Source organism: Drosophila tropicalis, unplaced genomic scaffold (genome assembly GCF_018151085.1).
Source record: "Drosophila tropicalis isolate 14030-0801.00 unplaced genomic scaffold, ASM1815108v1 contig_393, whole genome shotgun sequence".
Classification (NCBI taxonomy): Eukaryota; Metazoa; Arthropoda; class Insecta; order Diptera; family Drosophilidae; genus Drosophila; species Drosophila tropicalis.
The window spans coordinates 1,734,306-1,756,803 of record NW_027172855.1 but is presented as its reverse complement, the minus strand read 5'-3'; the positions used below and the strand labels follow the sequence as shown (position 1 = coordinate 1,756,803).

Sequence of the window (22,498 nt, the reverse complement as noted above, 5' to 3'; positions counted from 1 at the left end):
GGGCTTTGGGAGCCCACATAACCGCAGAAAAGGTTAAAAAGTAATAGCAGAAACTTGTTTAACAGCTACCGTATGTTTGAAATGCTCTGGCAAATGTTGAGTATCATCACTTTGACATAATTATTTAAATGATAACTTAACTAGGAGAACAAATCTCAATGAGAGTCATCATTAAGTTGACGTTTTTTAAACTCTCAATTTTTACAGCTATTCCGTTCAATGTCTAAGGGAAATTTTAAACTCTATATTCAAATATCTGTTACATCCATATGAAGATTTCACAATATTTTGAACCCAAGTTGATTATTTGTACTTGTAATTGAATTGAGCAACTATTGGTTTTCTACACAACTTTTTAGTTTTTTTCGTTTGAGTGAACTTACAAGTTAAGCACTTCAGATCAGTTTGGGAAGTCAGTACATAAATATGTAAACCTTAAATTATATAAAACATAAACCATGCTGATGATCAATGTTTGCATGAAAATCTAAGCATCAAATTACATTTTCTTTATGCTTTTTATGAATGCTTCATGAAGATGATAAAAACTTATATACATACATCAATTATTAACTTAAAATATATGCGCATACAAATATTTACATCCTTAAGCTTTTGACATATACTTATACCTTAAAGAAATTAATAATTCCAAGTAAATTATTGAAGATTTTGTAAGTCCTCAAAAGAAATTGTCTTCTTCACTCAACAAAATGATGTTTAAAGGCTTATTCTCATAAAATTGATTTGCCAAGCAGGATTATTATAAAGTATACGCAATTTTACTGTATAACAGTCAATAAAATGAATTGTGTTTTTTTTTATAATTAAAGTAATGGCAAAAACATTTTTAATATAACAAAATGAATAGTTCAAGTACATGCAAGAAATAATTTGTTGGTTACATTTTCAGAACAGTTGGATCGATCACTGTTACGAATGCTTCTCAAACTGTAAACGAGGACAGTAAATTTCATTTTGCAAGCAGTTTCTGCGATTTCCCTTTCCGTTTATGCATACAAAGAGAGAGTTTCCATACACACATTTAAGAGAGATTTACAATAAACGAGAAAGAGAGAGAGGGCAACAAGTGTGAGAAACACACACACACACAGTTACACCCGCACGCGCACACAATGGAAATAGATTCTGTGCTATGCTCTGCTCTGCTGCTACTGCAACTGTCTCTGCGTCTCTGAGTCTTTCTATGAATGAATTTTTGATAAATGGTGTTTATCAACAACGTTCGGGCTTGCCCTCCGTCTCTTCCCCACTTCCACCCTTCCGCACACCCCCTTCAATAGCTCTCTCTTTCTCAGCCTTTGATGGGATGCAGTAGCATTTCGTGTACGCATATGTGTGTGTTTGTGTGCATTATACAGTCTATAAAAAAGTGTCTTACAATTAGTTTAGTTCGAAGTGAAGACAAAAAGTTACCCTTTATACTTCATATTGAAGATGAAATGCCAGACCATTTTATTAGTTTATCTTTTATTTTTTTCTACATTCCCACATAAAACAATAGAAACTATATAATTTTTGATTTATTGACAATTCTTCTTAATTTTCTTCACAAGAAATGTTTACCTCGAAAACTGAAATTTTCAAATTTTCAACCTTTTAGTTTAACTAACCTTAGCAGATCCATTAGATATAAAGCATTAGAATATTTATGAAATAATTCTCTCTAACACCCAACATAATATGCTTCACTTATCCAATGGGTATGCAAATGCAATGAAACCATTTTTATATGGAAATTTGATGTTTGTCTGGGTATTAGTATTTCTTGCCCGCCCAACAATTAGCAGCTCAAGTGATCGGTAAAGTGGCCTGGAGCATTGGATCGAAGTCTGTGCGGTAGTCTCTTTGACGTTCTGCATCATTTCAAATTGGAATTGAATGTTTGTTGTTGCTACTGCCGATGCAGTGTATGGTATGGTATGGTATGCCTGGCCGCAGCTCAATCTCTTTCCCCTCTTCTTATGGGTCTCAGTTCCAGTTCATTTTGCAGTTATAGGAGTCTTGTTTATGTGGTCGATCGGTCCGTCGGTCGGTCGGTCGGTTGGTCGTTTGGACGGGTCCTAGTCGCCTGACCCTTTAAGCAGAGATATGCATACATACATACATATATACATAAATCACTGACCATAGCAGACCGTATGGAGACCTCACCCGCTCCGGGGATTTCATCTTATTCAGTTGAAGTTTATTTGCGTGCCATTTGAGTTGAGAATTGTTTGGCGAGTTGCATTTCAATTTGACTCAATTATTTATTTATCTGCAACTGAATGCGGAAATTATGCGAAGTGTTTTCTCCCTCTCTCGCTCTCCCACTCTGTGTCTCTATATAAGATATGAACAACATGTTATACTATGTGATACAAAAGACTCAGATCTTACGGTCGACCCATGTCGGTAAATGCAATATACATATATACATATGTATGTATGAATTTTTGTAAATTAAAGCATTTGATTTATTTTGAAATCAAGAAATTGGGTTATCAGTCATCATAGAGACTCGTTGTTCTCTTTTTTTCCTTTTTTTTTTTTAATTTTGTAGTTATCAGTTCTACTTTGAAATTGGAATTCATTAGGCTTCATGAAAACATATGTATAAATATTATATATATAGTTATACATACTTGCATATGTATGTATACGGTCCATTTTATATATGAGTCTGTACTTGGTTGTGATTTCATTTCAAGCGGCAAACGTTAAATATAACGTCACTCCTAAAAATAAATTGGCTTAAATTGTAGCGCGACATTTGTCGGCCATTCAACATTAAGCATAGTTAGTTCCCTTTTGTTCTTCATATTGATTGATTATTGGCAGAACGTGCACTCAATATAATAGTCAACTATGTTAACAGGCTGAATGGCTGGATTGATTTTGATTTTTTTCTATTCTTCCTTATTTGTATTATATAAACTCCTTTTGAGTATAAAATAAATAATTTCCTTACAAGTTGAATATGAAAACTATAAGATAATATGTTTGTATGTTCCTTTTTGTACTATCTGGTTTAATCAACTTTTTAAAAAGCTGTTTTAAAAGCATTCAAATTATGTATTATTGTTGTGTGTTTTGTAAATTAAATAGGATTTAAAATAAAGTATTAAATTTGAAGTAATAAACATTTATGGTGATAATAATGAAATAAGTATATTTTTAGCACAGTTTCAGATAAATTTAAATTATTTCTGTATTTGAAACCTTCTTGAAATTTATGAAATTTATTTGTTTGACCTCGAACAAACATAAACGAAGGTTTTGATAAAGATAAATGAAAAACAGAGACCTTGACGTCTAATGGTAGGCAAACAGTACATAATGAAAGTTAGTCTTAGATACAAACTATTAATAAATTTTAGTTTATTTATACCACTCAAAATTAACTAATTGTTATGTACCTATCTTTTAAATGTATTATATTAATCGGCGTATGACTGAACTGCCACCCCATTTAAAGATCTATAAGGATCGTTATCGTTGGTCAAAGTTTTGTAGCACAGGACAAAACCGTGTAGTTATCAAAAAACTATGAAAAACTAAGCAATTTGGGTTTGAAAAAACTTAAGAAATGTTTCGTTGTATAGGACAAACTTTTCGTTAAAATATTGATTAAAAACTTTCAAGTTATGGCTAAATATTCCTAAAAACCTCTTAAAAGAATGGATATTTTTCAAAATATTGAGTAGTTTTAAAATACATATAATCCTGGATCTCAAAAGAAAAAAATATTTGATCTTAAAAGGTTTAAATCGCAGTCCAGAGTGTTATCTCCGAGAGTTAAGTGAAGAAATACCTTAAATTGTAGTTAAGCAATTTTTAAATTTATGGGACACATTACATTATGTTTCTTGACTCCAGGTTAGCCCATACAGGTAGCCATTTCCAGGTGTCCATATAGAGTAATTACTTTGCATAATCGACTGATTAGTTTGACAGTTGCTGTCCATCAATATCAATATATACTAATTTGACTGCTTGGGCAATTAGTTATCATCTGTCAGGCGGGTGTCTAAACAATTATAAGACTGATGCTGTTGAAGTTGATGCCGTAACATTAAATGCGAAATAAAGCACACGAATACACACACACACACACATACACAAAAAAAGAATGCATTAAAGTGCCTTTAAATTTTAAGCAGCATTTTGCATGGAGGGCGTGGGTGTTCCCATTCATTTGAATGTATGCAAGTGCAGATTTCTTTTTGACGACTTTTGTTTGTTTTATGATGTCAACTAACAAAATGATGTCATGCTGCAAGATCGCCACACATTGCAACAATAACAAAACTCATGATGCTCAGAGCATCAGGCATTAACCGACTATGAGTCCAGATGTGCAATCGTACATATGTATGTATTATGCTATATTCTCTATATGTTCTTCATGTATGTACGTGCATACATTTATGTGTTATACGTTTTGTATGTGCATACTTTTTCATGTCAATCACACGTTAGTCATATGTTGCTCCATTTACAGATTTATCACTATAAATACCCTAGACAATTTGATAACTTTAATTTCTATGTAAACTGCATGGTTATTTCAATAAAATGTAAAAAGTATATTTTTCCAAGCACAATTTTCAAAGGCAGGACTTACCAATTTTTTAAAGATTATCTTTACCAAATGCCATAAGGATTTGGTCTAATCGATTCACTCCCTTTAAGGGTTGAAGTGATTACTGAAGTAATAATGTAGATCTTATATTTTAAATCTTATACTTCATTAAGCTTGTTCATTCTTTAAGTCAATAATAATTAGAAAATGGACAAAAAAAACTGAAATCACATGTTTTTTTTTTTTATTCATTAGTGAAAGCTGTACAGCAATTCAAGAATGGTATGCTAAAAACTGTGCTCTCTGGTATTGCAAGCTTTGCTCTTTTGTTCCCTTCAATTAGTTATAATTCCTAACTAGTTTAAGCGTTAATGCTTGAAAAGTCACCATTGAAAATGCGGAGTTTTTAAGGAAAATCTTTATCCTTTAAGGTTTGATTTAAATTTGCAAAAGATCGTAGTCCAAACACATAATCGTAAAACACCCTCTTATTCTTCCCATTATTTTATTGTAATTCACAACTAGTTTTGGAATAGTCACTACATTTGTAAAAACTCTGGTAAACCCTGTTGATGCTAACACCGACCTCAAGCTATTTAATACCCAAGGCTTGACTAAAATACAAAATTAAAATTAGTTTACAAAATATTTCAACACTTTTTATGTCGATGTATGTCAAAGTAATTACTTTTAGTAAGCAATATGTTCTCATGACCTATTTAAACTCTTCAAATATAGAATAATTAATAAAGTTTTCTCTTTGTAGTCTTTTTGATGAAATCTGAATATGAATTTTGCACTTAGAAGATATGCAACTAGTCGTTTATTTTAAAAAGAAAAGTCTTGATTTGTTTGTAATATTGCATATTGCAAACGATTTCATGTGTTATTCTTTCCACTTGATTCATGTTAGTTTCAATTCTTGACACTCATCAAAAGTTGATTGATGGCGCGTGTTTAGTTGCGTTTCTATTTACCAAAGTGGGTCAACTATGGAGCAGGACCTTCAACCGATCTTCTTTTAGAAAGAGATGACGAGAGGGAGAACACACACTGTGACTTCCTGTGCCCAAAACAGATAACCCCTTTGTCCAAACTCGGAATGCGAATCAGCATTATTATAAAAAAGTATATATGTATATATATGTACATAATTTTATGCCAAATTGAAATGTTTTAATTAAAATGCCAGCATTTTAAAGCTAAAAGACTGCTCACATTTTGTCTTATCAGTCGTGATTTATATATATACATACTATAATTATATACATATGTGTAGATGTAATTTTTTTTTTTTTTTTTTTTTGTGCCACATCCGGGCAGAGCTCGACAGTCGACAGTCATCCATCTTTGTGAGGCATAGAGATTATCAGAAGACTCTCTATCTGCTCCTCATGCTCGATCTAAAACATTTAAAAATTTTATTTCTACAGATTTTGTTACGGATTTTGTTTGATTTTTTTTTTGCTGTTCTTGGCATTTTATTTTAACACATACATATGTAAATATGTATATATAAATATTGCCATCGAAACTTTATATATGTATGAACTCTTCAGTTTTTTTGGATTTCAAAGTTTTTCTTAGGTATCGTTTACATATTTCAATGGAATCTCTTCAAGTTGTGAATTCCAAGTGAAGGATTGCAATAAGATACTTAGGCCAATGGACTTGTGGCTTATACAAAAACGTGCAGTCCACATTTAGATTTATATCCCCTCAAAGTCTGTGTCTTTTGTCTTTGTGATCTCCATGTATCCATGTCCAGTAATTAGCGTGGGTGGGTGTGTGCTTGTGTGTATCAATTGTCGCCTCAAATCTAGTATGTGCAGGCCTCCACTTTGACCTTAAACCATGAGTATGATCTAGTATTCCGTAACTGCACTGCACTCTGAATGAGATGGCATATCTGCGAGCTGCAACTAAAATCTGCGCTTCGGACAATTGACATTAACATGTGTAAATGCGCTTAAGTGCGCCACTGACACACATTGTATATGAGAACATCTATATATATATATACATATGTATATATATAGTACACACAAATGGATCTGTCATGCAACTTTAGGCTGGCAAAAAACAGCTGTAAGAACATTGGCGGCCATCAAAGGGTTTTGTAGTTAGTTAATATAGGAATCAAGGTATCAGAATATCAGACTTAAGCAATAAGATTAGTAAGATTTATTCTCAATTCACAATATATGTAATATTAAACAGAATGAATAAGTTTAGGCTCTATTTCTGAAAACAAAGTGTCTTTTAAGTCAATCGGATCATCAGAAATTTTATATTCAATTGATTTACAGAACTCGAAGTTTTTGGTTTTAACGGATTGAATTGAACATAAAGTTTAAGAATTTAATCATGAGTATGATTAAATTGACTGAACTATCATTTCCTTAAAGTTTAAAATTTCATTTAACTACTTGTAAAGTTCTTAATATTTATTCACGATTTTATTGAAATGATTCTGAGTCCAGTTGTTGGTTTTTACTTCGAAAATTCGTCACGAATCTAACTTTTTTGAGGTTTTTCATTTCAACAGTGCAAAATTTCAATCATTATTCCAAAAACTTTTTGGAGTATGTAAAAATATTTACTTTTTATGGAGCCTCCAAAACGTCTAAAATAAAAGAATCTTGGCCCAAAAATCTACCCATTTAAACTGAAATTTGGGAAAAATAAAAGCTGTAAATAAAAGTCAAGAATATAATATTATGCAAATAATTTAATGTAGGTAACATTATGACTTTTTTTTTGCACCATTCCCATTGAAATTGTTGTCCATGTCACTGTCTCCTTGCTGACGTCGACAAATTTGGTTTTATATACATACACACATGCCTCTCCATATATAAATATATATATTTATATGTACATATAAATGTATATATGTATGCAACAATGTTGTGATGGTAGCAATCAAAAACATTTAGTGTCTCTCTGTTGTGTCTGGATTACTTTTCCCTTTTATTTTTTTTTTTTTTTTTTTTTTTTTTTTCACAACCGACGCCACTTAGTGGAATCTACATACATACTCCATCCATTATTCAAAAATACATAAACATACAGACAAGTGTATGGAAAAAGAAAAGTGTCAAGTTCAGGGAAACTGCAGTGTTTTCATATTTTTTTCTCAACGTGTCCCCATAACAATTGCAATAATATTTTATGTTGATACACGCGAAAGAACAACTTGGATTTCAGATGGTGTAATTGATTGAAGAAACAAATCCAAAAGGTGGGATTTTATTTTTCCATTGAAAGAATGCGTGAAACAAAAGACTTGAATGGCTATCGAAATTATTTAACCAAATTTTGGTTACTAAGCGCAAAATTTCATACATACAAACATATGCATGTATGTATGTATGTACTTAAAACATTTCAGAATTTTGTTTGTTAGATGTACATACATAAGGAAAAAAAAGATTTCGATAAACTACAAATTTTTGATCTTTTTGATTAAAAATTTAAGAATTATTGTTTTGAACGTGTTAATTTAAAGCTTTGAAAGAAGCTCATTGTCTGCATCATGAAGTATGTATGTATGTATACATCACGATTTTTTACACAAATTGGCCAAAATTTAGTAATCAGGATAGCCTTTATTCTAACTAACTTTGGCATTTTTATCTTGCTTAAAAAGATAAATTTAAATTTAATGTGATTTACATTTAAAAGTCAATCTATTCATTGAAAATCCTTTCAAGTTTGGCAAAGTTACAGATTCTTAAAATTTTTTAAGAATTTTTTAAGATTTTTCTAATTAATTAATTTGTATCAATATACTATATTTTGATATAATGAATGAATGTTAAATAAACAATCCGTGATCAAACATCCTTTGACAGCGTTGATAGACCGGGACCCGTAGCATTTACTAATCCAGGTACATGGCTAATCCGGAACTAACTTTCCTAGTAAAAAACTAAAATAAATTTTACAACTTTTTGAAAGATCTCTAAATTTCTAAAGAACTAAATGTGAAATAATTGAATAAGAACCCAGAAGGATTGACTTTTTTAAGTTTGTATTTAATGAACTGTTAAATGGGACTTCATAAACCAAAGATACATAACACGATATACATATGTACATTTTCTTTTAGATCAGATTCAATCAGTATATTTGTGTGTATGTACATATGTACATATTTAGATGCACATAGAACTGCAGATCTACATATGTATATGTATATGTATGTATTTGCATTTTCTTAGATGCCAGCGTCATTCACAGATTTCCAGAAATTGAGTGCAATTGTGTTATAGAAGAGTCATACACCTGCCAAATGCATTGTTGAACAATTTTATTTTTGTTCATTCCGTTTTCCCCCCAATTTTTTTTTTTTCGTTTTCTTCTATGTACAATGTATTTGAACTGACCGCCGACCAGGCTAGATTTTTTGGTTTACCACACAGAACCAAAGTTTTTTCACTTTTCTCTTTCTTTTTTTTTATTATTTTTTGTGTGTTTTTCGATTTGTTTATGCTTAACGTTCTCATTTTTGGATTTTTTTCTTCTCTGATTTAACACGTCATGTGCTTATTTTGTAACCAGATGTTTTGATCTCCAAAAGTTTTATTCTCGGAAGTCCCCGATTTGTGGGCCAGGCACACCTATGCATAATATGGGGCTTTGAACTCTGCTAAGCTTTACATCTACCTATAATGATTATTTATTTGTTTTATAAACAATTTTTGCATATTTGTAAAATTCAATATTTTTGCATTTCAAACACTTATACATGTGTTTATAAATGTGTGTGTGTGTGTGTGTGTGTGTTGACACTATTTTTCCGGTTAGCAAATAATTTAACACAATTTTTCAGTTTGGATTTTTTTTTCAAAAACATGCGTGCAACATATGTGCAGCTTTTTGTCCAAAAAAAATTTTTATTTTTGAATTTATGTAGAATTGAAAATATAAATGAGAACAACCGAACAATCGGCTAGTCCCGAAAACCGCTCAAAGTCATTTTTAATGATGTCAGCTATAATGTTCATATATCTTTTATTTCCAACTATACGAAGACTTATGTCAATGCTATTAATGGTTGATATTTTGACTTTTTATGAAGAGAGAGAGATATTTACATACGTCGAAAATGTTAACAAAGTATTACCTACTAGGTATATGAGCAAACTTTATTCTGTGAGGGGATAGGATTGGAAAATAAAGGATCGGAGAGAAAGAGTTGTCTTACCGAAATCTTTTTTATATTCCCGTCTAGACAGTCTGCAAAACTTTTAAATTTTTACAAGGTTCATTTGTTTTTTTTAAATATTTATTATCCTAACTTTAAAAACTCATAAAAAAAATTCTGTTAAATAATTACTTGTTTTTATCTTTCCAAAATGTAATGAAAACACGTTTATTGAAACACTCTCACTTATACATATGACATTATTTTATTCGTCCTATCACACGGAATTTCTATTGCCAAAACCGAAAAATAAAGACATGAATTTTTTAAACACTCAAAGAATTAATGAAATTCTGGTTTATTAGAATTCTTGGTTTTTTTCCCCATTCTGTTTGAAAAGACAATTTGATTATTACTTTTGAAAATTGGTAAAGAGGGTTAATATTTATGTTCATTTCTTAGTTGCACTATTAATTTTTTGTTTGTTTGTTAACAATAGTTGAAATATAATCCATAATATGTTGAATTTTTTAGCGAGACGAATAGAATTCTTTCTAAACTACCTAAAAATTGTAGTTGACTTCAAAGAAATGCAATTTGTATTTCATAGTCATAACATATTTCTAATTTCTCAATAGGCGTTCAGTGTTGCCTAATGACTCCGTTTTATAGTTTGTGTGCCTCTCAGCAGCATGAGAAGTAGTAATCGCTTCAATGAGCGTGTTCAATGCATTCGCTTGATAGCCTAACATAATATAACTGGAGCTAAACAAATATGTATGAGCAGTATGAAGAATGAAAAATGTGGCAAAAACACACAAAAGTTATATGCATACATACAAAATGCCGAAGATTATCTCATAGTCCAGAGAAATGGTGCAATTAAAATAGAATTTCTATGTTGAGTTTTGCAGCATGTCGAATTAGATTTGGTAGAAGGAATGCAAATGAAGTAATTGTTATTGTTATGTCTGATGAAGAAAGTATTTGCATAAGATTCTGGATCGAATTTGGTATACCTAGCAACAAGAAAGATACATATCTCCAAAAAAAATATATATAGTTTCAAAACTTTGGCGAATGAATGAAATGAAAATACAATATATTAAGTTAATCGGAGTTATTTGAATACTTACAATTTTTATTTGATTTTTAGGATTGCAATAGTACAGTATGCGATTGCAAAGGCCTAAAAGGAAGGATTGGCGCTATTGGCCCACCAGGTGTCACTGGTCGTGAAGGACCTCCTGGAGAGTTGGGACCACCCGGTCCCTATGGTTATGTTGGCGAAAAGGGTGATGCCGGAGAATATGGCGAAACAGGCGAGAAAGGTCACCGCGTAAGTATTGTTGTAGTTTTCGTTTAAAAATAAAATTAAAAAGTAATCTTTATTACAGGGTGATATAGGACCATTTGGAGAACAGGGAGCGCCTGGTACACGAGTAAGCAAATTTAATTAAATTATAGAACATCAAATTAAGTTTTTTGACTGTTTTAAGGGTCTGCCTGGCATACATGGTACTCCAGGACCGCGTGGTCTCGATGGATGCGACGGTCGTCCTGGTGTTGGGGGAAATGCTGGCGTATCTGGAGAAAATGGGAGACGTGGACCAATGGGAAAACCCGGTCTACCAGGTCCAGTTGGTGATGCTGGGGAGGGAGGTATCAACTCCAAGGGTACGAAGGGAAGTCGAGGTGTGAGGGGACCTGATGGAGAGGGTGGACAGATCGGATTTAGTGGGCCTCGGGGCCACAAAGGAGACATCGGCTTTGCTGGCTTAGGTGGCGAGAAAGGACAACAAGGTGAACAAGGTTTCAAGGGAGAAACGGGAGTACACGAGTACCGTCCGGCTAACGCGGGTGCACCTGGCGCAAAGGGTGAACCAGGAGAAGGCGAACCCGGAGCATTGACAATTGATGAGTCGTTAAAAGGTTACAAAGGACCTCAGGGCAAGGATGGAGAACCCGGTCTAGGGGGACCTCTCGGGGAACCTGGACAATTTGGTCGTGATGGTTTGCCAGGATCTAGAGGTGATATCGGAGCGCCTGGTGAACGAGGCAAACCAGGTAAGCCCGGAGATCCTGGTGTAGCTGGCGAAAAGGGTGTTAAAGGAGCTCCTGGTTATAACGGCGACGACGGAGAGGATGGTCGACCTGGAGAAATCGGTGAAGATGGTTTTGACGGCATGCCAGGTGTTCAGGGACCACCCGGTCCACAGGGAGTCTACGATCCCAGCTTAGACAAATCGCTACCGGGACCCACAGGGCCTCAGGGAGAAATCGGTCCATTGGGGCCACCGGGTCTAAATGGAATACCTGGTAAACCTGGACGCAGGGGACCTCCCGGTGAGGCTGGTCCCCCTGGTGAGCAAGGTTTAAGCGGCATTCGTGGGCCACCGGGACGAAGCGACAAGGGCGAAGAGGGTGATTACGGTCTAATGGGGCCCCCTGGACCCCAAGGACCAACAGGTGAGGCTGGACCTCCTGGCCGCTTTGGCGCAACTGGAGACCATGGCAGAACTGTTTATGGACCCAAGGGTCAACCTGGAGCCAATGGTTTACCTGGAACAGATGGCTATCGCGGCGAACGTGGTGAAGTCGGAATACCTGGAGACAAAGGTGTTCCTGGAGAGGGATTCAACATTGTGGGTCCACAAGGATTCCAGGGTCCTCCTGGCACTCGTGGGCGTCCCGGCGATGATGGACTCCATGGCTTAAGAGGATATCGCGGTGCTAAAGGTATACGCGGTGATGACTGTGGTTTTTGTCATGCTGGTCCTCGAGGCTTAAAGGGTATTATTGGCGACGCTGGTTATCCTGGGCAACATGGACCTCGTGGCTTGGTCGGTATTACCGGTCCTCGTGGCTTTAAAGGAGAACGCGGAAAGCCCGGATTGCCTGGTTTTAAGGGCATGCGTGGAACAGCTGGTATCCCCGGAGAAGCTGGTCGTCCAGGTAGATCAGGTCTTCCTGGAATTCGTGAGTCAATTGGTAGTAGAAGAGAACCAGAAATTGGCGACAAGGGAGATATTGGAGCACGAGGTGAAGCGGGTTTGCAGGGTGATAGCGGCTTAGATGGATTTTATGGAGCTCCAGGACAAAGAGGGGAAATCGGCCTTCGTGGAGACTATGGAGATGCTGGACGTCCCGGTCGTGACGGAGCTCCTGGCCGCAATGGTCGCGATGGAAAGCCCGGCCTTCCACCACAGGTGCCCAAGTTCTATCTTACTGGCGAACATGGTTACAACGGACGAAAGTAAGAACTGCCATATTTTAAAGTTAACCCATTTAATCATTATTTCGTAATTCTTAGGGGTGCGCGTGGAGACACTGGCCACAAAGGATTCAAGGGTGACAAGGGTGAGCCTACGCCTGGATTAATTTTTGACAACAGAGGCGATCCCGGAGATTTCGGCTATCCTGGTGAGCCAGGTTTCCGAGGACCCAAGGGCGAAGGCGGTGAACCAGGATTACCTGGTGAAAATGGTGATGTGGGACCTCAAGGAGAAGTTATTCCTGGCCCGCAGGGTGCAAAGGGCTATCCGGGTATAATTGGAGACTTTGGTTTGCATGGAGCTCCTGGCTTGCCAGGTCTTGACGGTGAACCTGGTCTAGACGGCGGTGTAGGATACAAGGGACAACGTGGTGAACCAGGTCAATACATATTGCCGGGCGAGCGCGGAGAACCGGGAATACCTGGCCAAAAGGGCATAATTGGTAGTGAAGGTCGAATTGGTTTCCCTGGACCTGCAGGACGGGACGGACCTAAAGGTATCAAGGGTGAGAAAGGAGACGACGGTAATTATGGACTACAAGGTCTACCCGGTAACAAGGGTCAGGTGGGTGATTACCTAATGGGTCCACCTGGACAGGCTGGTGCACCCGGTGTCAATGGTCGTGCAGCTCCTCATGGCATCAAAGGACAAAAGGGAGAAATTGGATTTTACGGTGAAAAGGGCCAGAATGGTGCCAAGGGTAGTATCGGCTTTTCTGGACGTCGGGGCCCAATTGGTGATCAAGGACAAGCTGGTGTGTTTGGTGTGGCCGGTATTTCTGGACTTTATGGCATCCCCGGTGAGCAAGGAGATCGTGGCGACATTGGTTTCGATGGACGTCCTGGAGACATAGGCCCCCCGCGGTGAAAACGGCGAAATGGGACTTAAAGGTATAGTTGTTTAAACATTTCGATTATAAAATTGTAGTCTACCTTTATCTCTGCAACCAGGTCTAACTGGAGATGTTGGAGCTTTTGGATATCCTGGTGTTAATGGCATTCCCGGCAGAAAAGGAGAACAAGGTGACAGAGGTCTTCCTGGAAGACGTGGTATCAAGGGTGTTGCCTCATATAGTGGCATTAAAGGCGAAGCTGGAGAGGCTGGATGGACTGGAGCTCCTGGTCCAAAGGGTGCTGCGGGATACAAGGGATCTCGTGGTCTTGATGGTGACTCTGTACAAGCCATAAACGGCAGTCCAGGTAGAAAGGGCGAAGCTGGTGTGCCCGGCTTTAATGGAATAATTGGCAGAGATGGACTTAAGGGAAATCCAGGTAATGCTGGATTGCGTGGACTCTCTGGTGAAACCGGTGATGTAGGCGATACTGGTTTGCCTGGCTACCGCGGTCGTAACGGAGCTCCCGGCAAAAAGGGAGAAGTTGGCTTAGTCGGTCCACCCGGAGAGATTGGTGTGCAGGGCGAGAGAGGAGATGACGGCTATAACGGCCTTAAAGGAGAGATCGGTGACCAGGGTCCACAAGGTGTGTCTGGCGAACGTGGAATTGATGGAGAGCGTGGAGATGAAGGAGAACAAGGACCGCCCCTAATCGCGCCGGGATACATTAGAATACATGGTGCTCCTGGACCTCGCGGAGAAGTGGGCTTGAAAGGTCAGAAGGGTGAGCGCGGCTTAATTGGATTCCCTGGCGACAGGGGTTTTCAGGGTGAGATAGGTGATATTGGATTTGCTGGAGAAGCTGGATTTGATGGTGCTCCCGGTGTTAAGGGATTGCCAGGTAATAGGGGTCTTAGAGGACCTCCTGGCTTGAGATTAGCTGCAGAAAACGGTGATGAAGGTGATATCGGCTATGACGGCCTGCCCGGACGTCCAGGTCGCTATGGTCAGAAAGGAGCACCAGGCGAGCAGGGCGAGTACGGATTAAACGGTGAAATTGGACATGTGGGTCCAAGTCTAGAAGGTCCTCCTGGTCCCCAGGGCGAAATAGGCTATCCCGGAGCTCCCGGTCGTCCCGGTATACATGGACAACCTGGAATCAAGGGTGAACGTGGTGACGAGGGATGGCAAGGTCAGCAGGGAGAGCCTGGATTTGCGATTTATGGAGCGCAAGGTGATGCTGGTGATATTGGATTCCAAGGAGCACCTGGCCTTGATGGAGCCAAGGGTGAGCAGGGCGAACAAGGACGACCTGGACGCTATGGAAGGGTTGGCCCACGCGGTCCTCGCGGTCCCGTCGGCGATGCTGGCTGGAGCGGTATTGATGGCATAGATGGACTCGATGGTGAGAAAGGAGAAGCAGGAGTAACTTATTCATACAATTATGCTCAACCTGGAGACCGCGGCGAACCTGGATTAGATGGATTTAAGGGTGAACAAGGTGACGCCGGCTTGCCCGGATTCACCGGCTCCGTAGGACTGGTTGGTATAACTGGTTATCAGGGAGATCAAGGAGAGATTGGTATAATAGGTCCTGATGGACCACCCGGACAACGTGGTGATATTGGTGAAATTGGTCTAACTGGTCGCACGGGTCTACAAGGTCGTCCCGGTCTACCTGGTGATCCAGCACCACCCCCACCTCCACCAAAAAGTCGTGGATTTATTTTCACTCGCCACTCGCAATCAGTCCGCGTTCCTGAATGTCCAGCCAATACAAACTTACTGTGGGAAGGTTATTCACTATCCGGTAATGTGGCCAGTAGTCGATCCGTGGGTCAGGATTTGGGTCAATCTGGTTCCTGCCTTTTGCGCTTTACAACGATGCCATACATGTTCTGCGATGTCAACAATGTATGCAACTATGCCCAGAATAATGATGACAGTCTTTGGCTATCTACAGACGAGCCTATGCCCATGACAATGACACCCATTCAATCCAGAGATCTTATGAAATATATCTCTCGGTAAGCGTGCAAAAAAGTTATATTTAATTATCCACGGACTGCAAATAACTTTATTGAAATTAATCTTTTAGTTGCGTTGTTTGTGAAACATCGACCAGAATTATTGCATTGCACTCGCAATCCATGTCCCTACCAGAATGTCCTGGAGGCTGGGAAGAAATGTGGAATGGCTACAGTTACTATATGGTAAGTGAAACAAAAAAAAAAAAAAAACAATTATTTTCGACTCCAATGACTATATATTGACTTTCGCGAAACAGACAACCATGGATAACACAGGAGGTATTGGTCAAAATCTAGTGTCTCCAGGATCTTGTTTGGAACAGTTCCGGGCAAATCCTGTTATCGAATGCCATGGCCACGGACGTTGTAATTACTATGATGCATTGGCCTCCTTCTGGTTAGCCGTCATTGAGGAGCAAGATCAATTTGTTCAGCCACGCCAGCAGACGCTTAAGGCCGATCACACAAGCAAGATTAGCAGGCAAGTCGACATACTCTGAACATAGCTTGAAACGAATATAATATCATTTTTCTGCTTTAAATTATTAATATAGATGTACCGTTTGTCGACGACGTGGAGATAGTTTTCTTACCCGTCGTACATCCACATCGGGAACGTATTCATCCTCGTCATTCTCCGCATCCTCATCATCGCGATCGGATCCACGTTACTCAAGTTCATCAGGTTACAGCACGGGATCTTCATCCGGTAGATCCGGTTTTGGATCCGGATCGGTAGGATCAAATGGTTATCAGACTGGTTTCAATTCTGGATCCTCCTATAGAACCAATTTGGGATCAGCAGGTGGAGTAGGAGGAGGAGTGGGAGGTGGAGTTTCCTCATCTAGATCTGGTTTCGGATCAGGATCGGTAGGTTCAAACGGTTATCAGGCTGAACTGCCGTCCGTGTCTCAGTCGTCTGCTCCAGCAAACTACTACAACATCAATAGAAACAATATAAGACGACCCAATGACAACAGGAACAACTACAATCAGTACGCGCGCTACGGAGATCAGCGAGCTTATCGCCGACGCCCGCGCGAGGATACATTCGCTCCATAGCGAGATCCCGTCACCCAATCACAGATTGCAAGCAGATTACATACTAAGTAGCAGTTATCTTTTGTCTTAAGTTTATTTGCCTATCATCTGAATGCTATTCTTCTTCAGACTTTTCGATGTTGACAGCCTCAAGAGGTTTCAGCAAGTAAAATGTAATTCAATTGCATTGAAAAACCAAAAAACCCACACAATAAAACTACATATATAAAAAAAACTAATGTGCCAAATAGCAAGATGCGAGAACTACCAAAAACCATTTTATAATAAAAATAATGTAAAAATCCACTGCCTTTGAGTTGTTCGGATTATTGTAGAAGTAACGAAACGAGAACAAATCCCAGTTTAAAACCAAAAAAAAATAAAATTTATAACAATAAAAACTAAATGAATTTTCACTTTCCTATTTTTCTTCTAAGTTAGAAATATTTAAGGTCAGATATACGTAAGAGTTACTAGCCCAGTCAATCTAGTTGTTTACATGTGTATTTGCAGAACATTTGGGATTCACTTTATTCAACAATATTCGATAAATAACCACACTTGCCGACAAAACTCAGAACTTTTTTTCAGATATGTATAGCTTTCGGAATTTTGCAAGTTTGCTGCCCTGGTACAAATTTTCGGGTACGATTCAAAATGAAATTCAAAAACACTTAAAAAATATTTCTGTCTTGAAAGTTGGTTAAAGTCTATGAAATTTGCAGATTCGTTAAGCTAAGATCTAATCTGAACACTCGAAATCAGATTTAGCGCGTTCTTATATATTAGTTAGTATACTCTTATCTCTATGTCTGGGTCTCGGCTTCAAAATAGACAAATGCAAACCATCTTTTTGGCCAACTAATCCTGCGTTAAAAACACACAAAGTTGGTTCCCTTCAATGTAAAATGTCATAATGACAAGATATATGTATGTCATTTTGTGATTTATTTAGTGTTCTATTTCATTGTATTAAATATTCTATACTCCAATTTACATTTTTTAATGAAAAGTAATTTGTGTGTGTATGTGTGTGTAAATTTTCAAAAGATTTTACATTCCCATTTCGATGTACTATTTCAGTTTGATTAAATAGTATCGCTAATACACCTTTATATTTATTTTAGTTTAGTCTATAAACACCATAAAGACACACTTAAGCAATTCCCGGCAATATGCTGTATACCCATTACCCGTTCGTGTTTCTTCAACCAAAATTTATATGTAAGTATGTAGGTAGGTATTAAAAAATAACAAAATTAATTAATATACTACACAAAAAAGAGGACACACAAGACAATATGATAAAACAAAATAAATTTTTTGAAGAATATTAAATTAGGGTGGTTAACTTAATCGGCGATAGTTGAGTAACATTTTACGCAATACATAAGGGACAGGAATTCAGCTTTTTTGTTAGATTTAGATTTTAAACAGTTCTTTATATTAGTGTTTGGTGTTAAGTATTGTTGTTACGACTCCTACAATAACTATTATTTAACAAAGTCGGGATTCTCCTGAATCTTTTCAGTAAATTGCAACTGGTTATCAATGATTTGGAATAGGACTTCTGGCGATGGAAACCGACCTGTTTGGAGTTTTGACCAGACAGGAACATCATTTAGTGATATCTCAAATGCTCCAGACGATATCAGCTGACCTTCGAGCATGTTGCCCAAGAAAAAGATCATCATGCACGCATAGATTTTATTTGTCTGCAAATGACCCCACCATCCGGGTGTGTTAAGTCCCAAAAATGTAAACGGACTAACTGAGCTAACCACCGACACAATGATGCAAATCTTGAGAGCGAATATCAGCTTGGACAAGTAATAGTTTAAGCCGGGTGGATCGTAGTTGGCTCCATGCACTTGTATTTGAGGATATTTCTCGCCCAATATGTTGACGTAATCCTCAAAAGCTTTGCGGTACCCGCATGAGTAGCTGTTAGTGGATAGAATTAAATATGTATTATATGTATGTCTTGTTATCAAACATCACGTTAATTAATTCCCACCCCCTCTCCAACACTAGCGTACAGGTCAGACCACACTATCATTGCTTACCAATAAAGAAAAGTCATCGTCGGCGCAGCGATATTTTGGGCAAATTTTGTGGGCGGTATTTCCTTGGCCCCATCTCCTTCAGCAGCTAAAGCATAGCAGGCACATAAGCAGAGTACTAGCAAAGCCAAGTTTCTACCATTTAAAGCGTCCATTTCGTATATTAAGTTCTTTTCTTTTCTTTTTTTCAGTTTATGATAGAGAGGTGCCGGACAGATGAATTTGAAATATAAATTAGAGATGAGAGATACTCGTGATTCTTACAAGTGGCAGTGCAAGCAATATGCACGGGTAGTGCATATTTCGCCACTGTGATTTCTAGAAATTATCCCTATTTTTGTTATTTTTATTTTATTTGATGTTTTGTTTTAATGTTCAAGGCTCACTTCAAAGGGCAAAAATGATGCAACACTGTAAGATTAGAAAAATGTAAATGTTAGTACGTGATTTCTAAGTTGCTGGGACTAACAAAGAACTAAAAACAATCGATACCTATTTCATAAATCTTGTAATTAAAAAGTCCATCTCTAATTTTCACTCCTTGGTCACACTGGTGGCAGCAGCGTAGAAAAAAATTTCCAAAAATTAAATTAATAGCAGCGACTACAGCTTTTGTCATGGACGTCGAAAGCCCGGAGCATAACAGAGAATTTGCTGATGTGGATATTAATAATGGGAATGGGGCGGCATCGGCCTCTGATGAGGAAGAGGAGGTGCCAGCTCCCGGCAGTGTGACTCTTGATGAAAATAATGATTTATTCGTATCGGCCTTAAGTCCGAGCGACGTTACACACGTAAGTTCAAATTAGCACACAAAAGGATGCGTTGGCGATATTTGCATTCACACGCATTTCATACTAATCGTACGGGTCGGGCGTTGCTCTGGCTTTGTGTGGCCTCAGCCGCCCCCCTTTTCTTGCTACGCCGCTGATACACTCCCCCACAAAGCTTATCAGCGTTCCAATTAAATTTAAACTCTGCTTTGTAATCCTAACAGCAACTGCAGGAAGTTCTAAATGACGATGGTGATTACTTTATTAAAATTACAATATCCGATCCTCAAAAAATTGGCGATGGCATGGGTTCATATTTGGCCTATAAGTGAGTGATTCATTCTCATTTCCTTATCGTCGATTTTATTGACACAATGTTTATGAATATTATTATTACAGGGTGACAACAAAGACGAACATTCCTAAATTTAAGCGCAATGAGTTTAGTACATTGCGTCGATTTAGCGACTTCTTGGGTATTCATGATCTGCTGGTCGGCAAGTATATGCGGCTGGGCCGAATTATACCTCCAGCTCCGTCAAAGAACATTATTGGCAGCACAAAGGTCAAGATTAGTCCCCAGCAAACAGAACCAGGAACGCCAATCAATCAGGAATGGATTGAGATTCGTCGTGCCGCCTTAGAACGTTTCGTTCATCGTACTGCCCAGCATCCAATTTTGCGTGTGGATCTCGATTTCATGAATTTTTTGGAAAGCGACCAAGAGCTACCCCGTGCCGTGAACACTTCGGCGTTAAGTGGAGCTGGTGTCATTCGCTTGTTCAACAAGGTGGGCGAGACAGTTAACAAGATTACGTACAAAATGGATGAAAATGATCCTTGGTTTGACGATAAGATTACCGAAGTGGAAAATTTGGATGCTAATTTGCAGAAGCTCCATAATGCAATGAAATCGTTGGTCACTTCGCGACGCGAATTGTCAGTGTTAACGGGTTTAGTGGCGAAATCCGCTGCCATGTTGAGCACTTGCGAGGAACATACTGGACTCTCTAGGGCCTTGTCCAATTTAGCGGATGTAGAAGAAAAAATCGAATTGTTGCGTTCAGAACAGGCTAATTCAGATTTTTATATTCTGGCTGAGTTCATTAAAGACTATTTGGGCCTATTCGGCGCCATTAAATGTATATTTCATGAGCGTGTCAAGGCCTTTCAAAATTGGCAATATGCCCAAATGCAGTTGTCCAAGCGACGAGAAAATCGTGGACGGTTCGAATTGGCCAATCGGGTCGATAAACTAGATCAAGCACAGCAGGAAGTAGAGGAGGTAAGAACATATGTTTCCTAATGGGTACATATTTTTGTTATCCATACGATTCATTGATAAGACATTCACTTAAATGCATTTAAATTTTTTTTTATTTTAGTGGCAAGGCAAAGTACAACGTTGCCAGCAACAGTTTGATGACATATCGTCGGAAATAAAGCGCGAAATGGAACGTTTTGAACTTACTAGAGTGAAAGACTTTAAAGCAAATATCATTAAATATATCGAAGATCAAATGGCACATCAGCAACAGGTACTGAATAGTACACAATTTAAAAAGCACATTGAATAACTGATTCTAAATGTTTCTTTTTTTAGATTGTCAGCTACTGGGAAGCTTTTGCCCCGTTTGCCCGTGAAATTGTTTAACTTGCATTTTTCCTTTTTTGGTTTAGTAAAATCTCTTATGGCATTTCCAATAGAAAATGGATTTAACGGCTAGAAACGCTCTAATTCAGCGGGACCAAAATTTCTTCTGGATATTAAAGCTATTCCGCTGTTTGTCAAATTTTAAAAATCGCGGTAACATGGAGAACTCACAAAAGAAAACAACAAAATAATAATAACGCTTTAAAAATTCCTCTCAATCATACAAAAAAAGTTAAACTTTTACAAACGTTGCATTCTTTGATTTTTATTCGTATTATTATGATTATTATTATTACTATTATTATGATTATTGAAAATATTGCTTTTATTTTTGTAAATGTGTATACAAAAAGGAAAAAAATCACTGTTTACTATAGGCTTATATACACCTATTCTCATTTTTCAAATATAAATATATATATATATTCGGTATTACCTAAAAACAATAAAAGAAGAACGTGAAAAAGAAATTGAATTACATATGTACTATACTAAAGAAAATGAATCAGATTTGCCCTCGTTTATTGTTGGTATATTATATACATATTTATGTATTATATATATGTATTCTTAATTAAAACATTTTGTAACATGACAAAAAAAAAAAATGAATTTTTATCAAATAAATTTGTAAATATGTACATTTAAATGTTTATTAAATATTTTAGTGAAGCATAGAAAATCGACTGGGAAAATCCTTAGTAATAAGTAAATTTAAAATTCAAGTTTTTAGAATTTTTGTACATTGAAAATAATAAAACTTTTATGGACACAATATGTACATATGTATATTCATCCATATCGTAAAATCTGCCCTGATAGTTTTAAGTTTATAGTATAAACTTTATACATACATACATATATTGGACTATTTTAGTGATCCTTTCTATAGAAGCTTCTCTGATAAGAAGACATTATTTTTCTAATACAATGCGGTTTTAATGTTTTTACATATGTACATACATATGTATATGGAACTACATTTAACTAATACTACTATGAAACTGAAACTTTATTGCTAATTAAAAAAGGTGGAAATTAAAACTGGTTTCAATGTCAAAACTGGTTTCGTTGTAAATTACTTGATTTT

General features: G+C 37.2%; 3 protein-coding genes across 3 annotated transcripts; 2 read left to right on the top strand and 1 right to left on the bottom strand.

Moving 5' to 3' along the window:
• Nucleotides 1–10,432: 10,432 nt before the first annotated feature.
• On the top strand, nucleotides 10,433–17,224 carry vkg (viking). Its single transcript, XM_068284847.1, is given in 10 exon segments — nucleotides 10,433–10,462; nucleotides 10,897–11,079; nucleotides 11,138–11,182; nucleotides 11,240–12,996; nucleotides 13,054–13,870; nucleotides 13,872–13,905; nucleotides 13,966–15,874; nucleotides 15,946–16,060; nucleotides 16,135–16,358; nucleotides 16,432–17,224. Coding segments are annotated over 10 exon segments (5,622 nt in total). The 3' UTR covers nucleotides 16,940–17,224.
• Nucleotides 17,225–17,845: 621 nt separating this feature from the next.
• SelT (selenoprotein T) lies at nucleotides 17,846–19,328 on the bottom strand. The gene is made up of 2 exons (XM_068284778.1): nucleotides 18,985–19,328; nucleotides 17,846–18,862 (listed from the first exon to the last, which is right to left on the bottom strand). The coding sequence occupies exons 1-2, from the start codon at nucleotides 19,134–19,136 to the stop codon at nucleotides 18,412–18,414; spliced, it is 603 nt and encodes a 200-aa protein (XP_068140879.1). The 5' UTR covers nucleotides 19,137–19,328; the 3' UTR covers nucleotides 17,846–18,411.
• Nucleotides 19,329–19,524: 196 nt separating this feature from the next.
• On the top strand, nucleotides 19,525–21,878 carry Snx1 (sorting nexin 1). The gene is made up of 5 exons (XM_068284776.1): nucleotides 19,525–19,775; nucleotides 19,979–20,082; nucleotides 20,154–21,039; nucleotides 21,140–21,292; nucleotides 21,358–21,878. The coding sequence occupies exons 1-5, from the start codon at nucleotides 19,599–19,601 to the stop codon at nucleotides 21,406–21,408; spliced, it is 1,371 nt and encodes a 456-aa protein (XP_068140877.1). The 5' UTR covers nucleotides 19,525–19,598; the 3' UTR covers nucleotides 21,409–21,878.
• Nucleotides 21,879–22,498: the final 620 nt, after the last annotated feature.